Below are 9,382 nucleotides of genomic sequence, written 5' to 3'. Positions count from 1 at the left end.
ACACACACACACACACACACACACACACACACACACACACACACACACACACACACACACACACACACACACACACACACACACACACACTACGACTACTGCAGAGCGTGCAAGGGGTGCTGTCAATCAAGCCTGCTGGAGAAAAAAGGGAGCTTTTTCCTCGCAGAATGTTGTGCAACTGCTTGCAGAAGCTTAAAAAAATTGAGAGGGGAAAGCAAACGTGGGGCCAAGAGAAGAAGTAGCACATGGAAAGTTGAGCAACAGGAGGCTCGGGAAAAGGAAGGAAAAAGGTAACAAAGACAAAGAGAGGAAGAACCCGACAAGGATGGAGGGAAAAGCAGGAGAGAAAAAGATGTGGCTGAGTGACGGTGGACAAAAGTGGATGAAGGCAAAATGTGCTTTTCTGTTTAAGGCTTTTACATTCGCATGTGGCAGCAGTGGCTTTCTAATAAACAAGCTCAAGTGAATGAGACCAGTCCTCACTGTCTCTGCCAGTGATTGTATTTCTGCAGTTCCACTGTTTACATATGTTATGCCTCAAAGCTCTGATCCCGCTCGCCAGTCTCATTCACATCACGCTGCCAGGCCAAGTGTGCTCAGCTGTAACTGTCATTTGAGTCAAACAATCCAGCAAAAATCACCCCTCACCTAACCAGACACATCTGTCATTGCCACTTTTTATAACATCACGAAAACAAAAACTCAGTTTTTCAGTCCAGAAGTCAAAACATCCATAAAGTCATCGAAGTCAAGCGTGAAGTTTTACCTTGAGTGATTTTATAAACAACTGGGAATAGATAGGACTATTTGGGTTTTCTGATTTTAACAAAACTTGCAAACAGTCCCACTTTTCCTTTCCTAAAGATCTTTTCATCCCAACAAATTCAGTTCAGTGTTCATAACCATTCTTACTGCTAAAAGCCAAAATCTGACACTGTAGCTGCAAAATTGCATTTGTCTGACACAGCGCATAGATGCATCATTGACTCATTCAGATGCTTTCAGTGGCTCTAAAAAAATACATATTGCAAGGCTGACATCTGCTGAACATAGCTGGTACTACACAGAGTACCATTACAGTATTTCAACATCAGACTAAGAATTATAAGCTCCAGTTAAGTTTAAAATACCTTAGTTGAAGGAGCCGGCTGACGCATTAATACCAGCAAACATGTCATGTGCATAAAGATCTATCTTTCCTCATAAAAGCCTTTAAGAGCATACATGAGGGAGAACTCTTCAGTTCATTCAAAGTTAGTGCTTCTTAGGGACTTTAAAGGGAGAAGCAGAAACTAAATAATTTCGCTATGTGTCCATCAGTCAGTTTGCTTCATTAGTTTTAAATGAATTTTTTTTCCAGAACAAACTAAATTCTTCTAATTTTGTTGCCTTTAAGTCGCCAAAGAAACATTTGTATTACTCACTTATGAAACAGTGGACATTTCTTCCAGTCCTGCACCCTGCACGCAATTGTTCAGACCTGCCATAAAGGAGCACTGTGGTTTTTTCAGTCCTTACAGCTATTGTCCACTAGTGGGCAGCGTGCAGTCGGTGTACCTGACGTTCACGGGTATTACTCGGTAAATCCTAATTGAAAACCTATGTTTAATATTTCCCACTGTGTTAAAAAAACAAAAAAACCCAAAACGCTTCATTTAAGCAGAAACCGATTTTTTACGTTAAATAATAACATTTAGGCTTTAGATATATTTAATTCATTGGGTTTTTTCCTACGAAACTTACTTTATTAACAGTGTTTCAAAAACGTACTCCATTAATCTGACATATCAGATGACGAAACCTGCCCTTCGCCAACAGAAAACTTCCTAAAGTCGCAATTTTGGATGCTGCGCTTTCCCCGCCCACTATATTTAGTAGTATAATAATGAACGCTCAGCATGGGGAGTAGAGGGGTGGCTCTGAGACATTTGACTCTATTTGGAGTTGCCTAGATTACAGAGGGTTGTATTTTTTTCTTGCTCGTTTCTCCTCATACACACACCTCAGCTGACTGGCGAGCTGTGTCCTCTCAGAGAGCCCTCAGCACGATGAGCGCTCTCCAGACGCAGAGGATGTTGTGCGTGTGGGTTTTGTTCTTTGCGGGAATAGCAGCAGTTTGTGGTGAGTTTAACTGTTTTCTGTCTCTTCCTTCCTTTAAGGAACTCTGCTAAGACTTTAAAAAGTGATCATCTGCCAAAAAGTGATTGCCGGTATTTGCCAGAAATGATTACTGGCATTTAAACTGCTGTAATCCATCAAACTTTTGTGAATGATATCAAGTTATTTGAGCCAGAAAGGTAGAAGCTGCAATCAGTTTTTGGCAAATTCTTTATTTATCCGGATAAAAGCCTCATTTTTCAAGAGAGACCTGACCAAGAGGGCAGCAGAAAATACAACAGCTATAACATAACAGTTCTATTAAGGTATTTTAAGTGGCACAAACGACTGGATTGAACATAACGTGTAACACAGAGTGGGTACATACACGCAGTCTCACGAGCATGCTCGCAAAACAGAACAGATCTTCATAAACCATCTTGGTCACTGTTTCCTAGCATTTGGGAATGCAGATGTTTAGTTTACAGTTTTTGAGTTGATCTTTAAAATTGTTTTCTTCATATGTTGGTGCAGTAGTTGAAGACTATTTCAGTGAAATATAGTCTTATATTCAAGACAACACAGATGCTTGTGCTAGCTTTAGTGAACACAAAGTGCTTGCCACATGCAGCTGATAATTTACTTATCTTAAACCACAATTCACCTTGTGGCTGCAGTCAATGCTTTGTTTTATCACTGCATAACACATGAACATGTCTGAGACTGGTTTTACTTGGTAATGCATTGCTAGTTTAAGAATGTTTTCTCTGAGCTTCATCTTCCTTGACGAGAAATGACCTAAAATTCTGTTCTGAAGCCAAAAAGTTGAAATCTCTCAGAAAAACAAGAGAATTCACACCCACGTAAAGCAGATGATCCCAAATGTTCCTCTTAGTGAAAGGAACCAATCAGTATCAGTTAAATCAATCTAGTGCTTCTTCTCCTGGTTCCAGGTTCAAATGTCTGCACCTCCAGAGGAGCCAGCACATGCAAGGAGTGTCTGGATGTGCACCCCAGCTGTGCGTGGTGCTCCAAAGAGGTTGGGTCCCTTTTTTCCCCCCACTTCACTTCATTTACAAGCTGAGCTTTCTGCCAACCAGACTGGTACACGGTGGTACAGATCTCTTCATCAGCCAGCTATAATCTGGTTTGGAAGAACACTCTCAGTGGTCTCTGTGGTGAAGCCACTTCTAGTCTTTGACTCCATGCACATTTTAAAATATTTGGGTTTGGATTTGTGAACAAGACAACATGTCTCTTTCAAAGTTAGAAGGACAGAAAATGAAGGGTTTTAACTGCTTCACTGACTCTGAGTAGGATGCTTATGTGAGTCCAGGGACTCAGAACTCAGTGACTGACATCTTGTTAGTGTACGAGGATACAGTCATATTTTCTGGTTCAAACCAATGAGTGCAGTGATTTAATATAGTGAAATTAAGTATGGGAGTCAACATACTTTTTCAGGATGACTTCAGCCTCTACAAGAGAGGAACTGGTTGAACTTCTTTCGGGTGCAAAGTTTATTGAAGTACTAAAAGGAAACATAAGATTAGGCCGTTTTAGACTCCTGGTCCTCCCCGTTCCACTTTACTCTTTAAATCAGTCAGATATGCTCTCCTTTCTTGAATTTAATTACAACTGGAAATTAATCTACATTCAGATCAACTTTTCTCTTTAAAATGTCCTACATCTTTTTTCAGGACTTTGGCCAAGGAGTTGCTGGCCTGTCCCGCTGTGATTTGAAAAGTAATCTGCTGGCAGCGGGCTGTACCACATCAGCTCTGGAGTTTCCAACCAGCAAACTGCAGGTGATCGAGGACCGGCCCCTCAGCAACAAGGCAGCGGGAGCGACGCAAGTTGTCACCCAGATAAAGCCTCAGAAAATACACATCACCCTCAGGCCGGGTGAGCACCTACATATAAGGATATAAGGTTTTTTACACAGTTTCACAGGAAATGAGTGAAACTGTTCTCTCTGAGGGAACGAGAAGAACAGTAAAATCAGGAAGCAGTGTTTAACTATTTCTTCATCTCATTTTCTAGATGATGCTAAACGTTTCACAGTGAAGGTGCGGCAGGTGGAGGACTACCCCGTAGATCTCTACTACTTAATGGATCTCTCCTACTCCATGAATGATGATCTCACCCGCCTGAGGACGCTCGGCAAAGGCCTGGCGGAGGCCATGAACCGCACCACCAGCAACCTGCGCATGGGCTTTGGAGCTTTTGTGGACAAGCCGCTCTCACCTTACATGTACATTTCACCAAAAGAGGCTGTAAAGAACCCCTGCTACAGGTAAATCTAAGATAAAATCATGGGTTTAAACCAGATCTGGTGTTGTTTCCCCATAATGTTTTTTCACGCTTCATATGTCACCACCGGTGTTGATTTCAGTGGTTTCAGTATTTACGTCTGCGTGTGTTAAGTACCTGCATTACGCAGATGATGTCAGTCTTGTGAAGACATATTTAAACACAGCGTTGCTCAGCAATAACGCGAGCAGTCTCGGAGCCTCAGCACTTGTTAAAGGCTCAATGTGGCTCCTAAGTGCTTGGTCAGCTCCTGTGAATCAGCCACAGGTAATCTACTCAGGGAGGAAGAGCATCCCAGTGCCATAAGTGCAGCCAGAGGCTCCTGTGACGTTGATTTGATGGTTCCAGGGTCATTTGCTTTCCCGCTCATGTAAAGTGAGACCCAGACTGTAGGAATGTTTTGATAAAAGATAAGAAAAGTGAAGAATTTATAGTAGGCTGCAGCAGAAAGAGAGAGCGAGAGGAGGGTACGTTCACAGTAAAGAGAGTTTTTTATATGAATTATGAACAAAGGAGAAATCTCTTAAAGGTTTATTGTTTTTTTTTTGTTTTTCCTTTTGCCCATGCCAGGTTATTTGATGGCTTTCGGATGACGCTGTAATTTGGTTGTTGGTCAAAAACTGACATGCATGAGACCAACAGTGCCCAGACTTTACCGCTCACAACTCTAGACTTATATACAACTTATAGCATCCACAGTTTTCAAGATATCATTTTCAAATTTTGTGTGATGGTAGATATCAATAAAAGCTCAAGATGATTTAATTTTGTTGAAAATCTTGTCAAGGTCACAGCAAATGTCAAAATCAACTTAAAAAAATTGTATTACTCACATGTTTTTAATGGCTCTTCATCAAACTTCACAACTCTATACTAGCGCTTGGGGGCGAAGATTTGACCTTGACCTTCATTGTTAGCACCTAAGGTTAGTGATAGCTTAAAAAATTTTCAAGAACCCACATTGAATATTAGATCATAAGAACGGGCATGGAGAGAACTGTACAACACACATTTTATTGTTTCAATTATGACACCCTACAATTTCACAATGATACCATAAAGTTTGGCAAAATCATACACTGCATGACTATAGCTTAAAATCTCAAGTTTTTGCAGCTTATAGATTCCAGCAAATTCTGCTCCTATTGTATGGGTAAAGATAAATACACCATTTTAGTATGTAATGGTTCAAGGTCGTAGCTCATAGGTCAAAGGTTAGGGTCACTCAGATTAAGAAAAAGCTTTAGTTTCCATTGGATCATCTCCAGACTATTAGTCATTGTAGCACATAAGCATTCTCTATATCTGAGCTTTTTAAAGCATTTTTTTCAATGCAACATTACAGGACTTCACACTGACAGAAAACGATGCTGACATCAGCATATAGCATCAAAGTTTTGGTATAGGCCTTGCCCTTCAGGGGGACTTGCACTCTTAACCGCTCTTGTTTATGTATATATTACTTAACATTAAAATACCAGTGATGTCAAAAATGTGAAAATATATAGTCAGCCGGTTTGTAAGGCATAACCAACCAAGAAGACATCTGCAGGTAAACTGCATTTTGTAAAGATTTTGCATTCAATTTCATAACAAAATTGCAGTTGTTCTAATTGAATGACTTCTGAACATGTTTGCTTCTTACATGCATATTATATTGTGCATAAACATTGTTCTTGAGGGTGGTGATGGGTGGAGATGTCATCAGTTATTGGAGTTGACAGCACTTTTGGATGAACCCTGATGCTGTCTGTCAAAGTAAACATTTAATTTCTCTTTACTTGGCAGCATTAATACCACCTGTCTGCCACAGTTTGGCTACAAACATGTCTTGTCTCTGACGGAGGAAGTAGGCCGCTTCACGGAGGAGGTGAAGAAGCAGATGGTGTCCAGAAACCGAGATGCCCCGGAGGGAGGCTTTGATGCCATCATCCAGGCTGCTGTGTGCAAGGTGGAGCGGCAGACTGCACGAGCACACACGTTTCCCCTTCTCACAGACATAACTTGAGATTTGGTTTGGCATTCTTTTACTCCTCCGTCACGCACATCTAAGCTCAGAAATATTTAAAGGCTGGGTGGTAAAATTAAGTTAATCAGAAGGAGATTTGCTGTTTGAAAAGAACTGAAAAATTCTTTATTGTTTACTTTCCTCCTTTTCTGTTTACTTTCCTCCTTTTCTGTTACCTGGTTTGATGGGAACCAGGAGCAGATCGGCTGGCGTCCAGATGCTTCCCACCTTCTGATCTTCACCTCAGACGCAAAGACTCACGTGGCTCTGGATGGTCGTCTGGCTGGAATCGTGCAGCCCAACGATGGACGATGCCACCTGAACTCTGATAATATGTACAGCAAGTCTACGACCATGGTTAGCGCATATTAAAGCAGAGTATTTGTGTGCACAGACGGCAATGAAGGGAAACCACGTAAGCGGTATGTGCTAACTTCATTGTCCTTTTGTTACCACAGGATTATCCATCTCTTGCTCTGATCACGGAGAAGATGTCAGAGAACAACATCAACCTCATCTTTGCAGTCACCAACCCTGTGGTTGCCCTTTACCAGGTGAGGAGCTCTGCAGTGGACACGATCCCCTTCTGTTACAACATAATTGCTCAAAAAACAAAAATGCAAACATAAACTAAGCATTTTTTAAAAATGAAAACAAATATCCTCTTTTAATAAGAAGTAGTGTTTTCAGAGAAGTCCACTGAACCTCACTGTTTTTTAAAAAAAATGAAACATTCTTGGAAGCTGCATTGGAAATCACTGTTTGCACACTACTCAGACACCGAAGGAGACAAAGTCAGTTTTTCCAAAACTGGAAACACTAGTACATCCAACTGGTGTCAAACAGTATTTTATACATAGTTTTGGCTACTGGATGGAAACTATTGCATGTCGAGTCAAGTAGCTTTTATGAATACAGCACATTTAAAAACAACAGCAGCTGACCCACAGGACTTCCCAGTAAAGTTAGTATTAGCAGGAAATTACAGGTGAAAACATGGAATCAGTCATAGAGGCTAAGAACAGAAATAAAAAATAAAACAAGAAAATATAATAATTACATAAAATGAGTCCAAACTGATAAATGAAAGAAAAATGTGACTGTAAAGTCACAAAAAGATAACTGGGTACATGCGACTTTCATGCACTAATAACTCGCAACTGAAAAAATCAACCAAACCACAGAAACAGTGGCTTAATTTCTCTAAATACCCACTATTGGTTTTTCTTTTTGTACTTGCTCTGCCATTTACTCAGAAAACAACTGAAAAAACATACAAATATTTTAGCATTAGTTTTACTTGCAGTATAAATTACTGTTTATAATTTTCAGTAGCATGGTAGCACGGTGGTTAGCAATGTTGCCTCACAGGAAGAAGGTCCACCTGGAGCCCTTCTGTGTGGAGTCTGTGGGTTTTCTTTGGATACTCTGGTATCTTGGGCAAAATACTGAACCTTGAGTTGCTTTCTGATGGGTTCATCAGAGTTTGAATGGGTGTAAATGTTAGATAGAAAGCACTTAGACACTTACCATTTACGTGCAGTTGGTGGAGTTTGGTTAAATGGTGATTCTAAAATTGCCCAAAGGTGTGAATGTGAATGTGAATAGTTGTCTGTCTCTTTGTGTTATCCTGTGCAGTCTGTCACATAGCAACCTGTGGTAAGCCTACCACAACCATGAATGGGACAACAAGATGGATGGATAATATAACAGCAATCCATTGGAACAAATTAACTAATGAAAATGTACTAAAATATCATCTTGACAGTAATGATTTAATATCAAATAATTAGCAATCTTTATTCGGTGGGTATTGGATGGGTGCATTCTATGTTTGCAACTAATGAGATGCAGATGACATTTGCAGCAATCGATAAACGATTAAAAGACTCCCTGATGATGCAGGATTAGAACAGTCTCTCTGTCTGCGTGCATTGTAGAACTACAGTGAGCTGATTCCTGGCACCACAGTGGGAACGCTGTCCAATGACTCGGGAAATGTTATTCAGCTCATATTAAAGGCGTACAAAGTGAGTGCAACACACACGCACATGCAGACACACACGCTCACACATCCTTGGCGAGACAGTGTTTGAGGGGATGACATGTGCTTGTTGACACACACCCACAGCATATGAGTCATACGCAGTGTAGAGTCAGAGTCTCGGGAGAAATTCCCCAGTGGCTGAAGTGTGAAGCTGACCAAATGTAGGAGGCTGTTGGCTGGGTCTCATTATTTATGTTGAATGTGAGTTTATTATGCAGGTGAATGAGCTGAAAAGTAATTCTAGCTGTTTGCGCTGCAATATACACTCAAATATAAAGTCATTAGAGAAGTCAGTAAGATGTCGTGTATAATTTGCTATGAGTTACTTGTTTGACTCATATTTAAGCGAAGGAAATGACCCGTCTTGAAAACCACCTGCTATGTGTGCGTGTTTGTGTTTCCTGCTTTTTTCTGTTGCCGTCAGAAAATTCGTTCCAAGGTGGAACTGGAGCTGCAAGGCGTCCCAGAGGAACTGTCTCTTTCCTTCAACGCCACCTGCCTGAATGGAGAGGTCATTCCTGGCTTCAAATCCTGCTCTGGGCTCAAAATAGGAGATACGGTTAGTTCTTCTAGACTTTGCACTGCAACTACAAGGTTTGGCTTCACATTACAGAGACGTGGCTGTACGTCTATCTGTGGTCAGTACAGCAAAATCACCACAGTATGAGTTGGAGTGGAGTTCCCATTTTCATATTTTTACTTTTGGACTCTTATAAGGCAGCTCTGGTCTTTACCATGTTCTAAATCTCACTAAATCTCATCTCAACAGCAACACATGATTAATGAACAAAAACAGAAGTTGTGTGTAAAAAACTAAGCACGCCCCCATGATTCATTAGTTTGTATCATCATGACCACCTCCTTAATTGAGATTTTCAAGCCTTCATTCATGTAGAGCTTTGTTAAGGTCCCCCCCC

General features: G+C 40.8%; 1 protein-coding gene across 2 annotated transcripts in view; it reads left to right on the top strand.

Annotated features, from left to right (window-relative positions):
- The first annotated feature begins 1,895 nt into the window (after nt 1-1,895).
- LOC102314663 (integrin beta-3) overlaps nt 1,896-9,382 on the top strand; it is an 18,161-nt gene continuing 10,674 nt past the window's right edge. The window contains exons 1-9 of one of the 2 annotated variants that reach the window (XM_005928181.3): nt 1,896-2,121; nt 3,051-3,136; nt 3,798-4,002; nt 4,141-4,393; nt 6,199-6,361; nt 6,614-6,775; nt 6,877-6,972; nt 8,359-8,448; nt 8,890-9,024. In XM_005928181.3, the coding sequence (XP_005928243.1) occupies nt 2,049-2,121; nt 3,051-3,136; nt 3,798-4,002; nt 4,141-4,393; nt 6,199-6,361; nt 6,614-6,775; nt 6,877-6,972; nt 8,359-8,448; nt 8,890-9,024 (1,263 nt within the window). In that variant the 5' untranslated portion in view covers nt 1,896-2,048. The remainder of the gene's footprint in view (nt 2,122-3,050; nt 3,137-3,797; nt 4,003-4,140; nt 4,394-6,198; nt 6,362-6,613; nt 6,776-6,876; nt 6,973-8,358; nt 8,449-8,889; nt 9,025-9,382) is intronic. The other variant, XM_042223282.1, reaches the window with a different exon arrangement.

This window comes from Haplochromis burtoni, unplaced genomic scaffold (genome assembly GCF_018398535.1).
Source record: "Haplochromis burtoni strain Fernald_Lab_line unplaced genomic scaffold, NCSU_Asbu1 Contig_108, whole genome shotgun sequence".
NCBI lineage: Eukaryota > Metazoa > Chordata > Actinopteri > Cichliformes > Cichlidae > Haplochromis > Haplochromis burtoni.
This window is presented reverse-complemented; position numbering and strand designations above follow the sequence as displayed.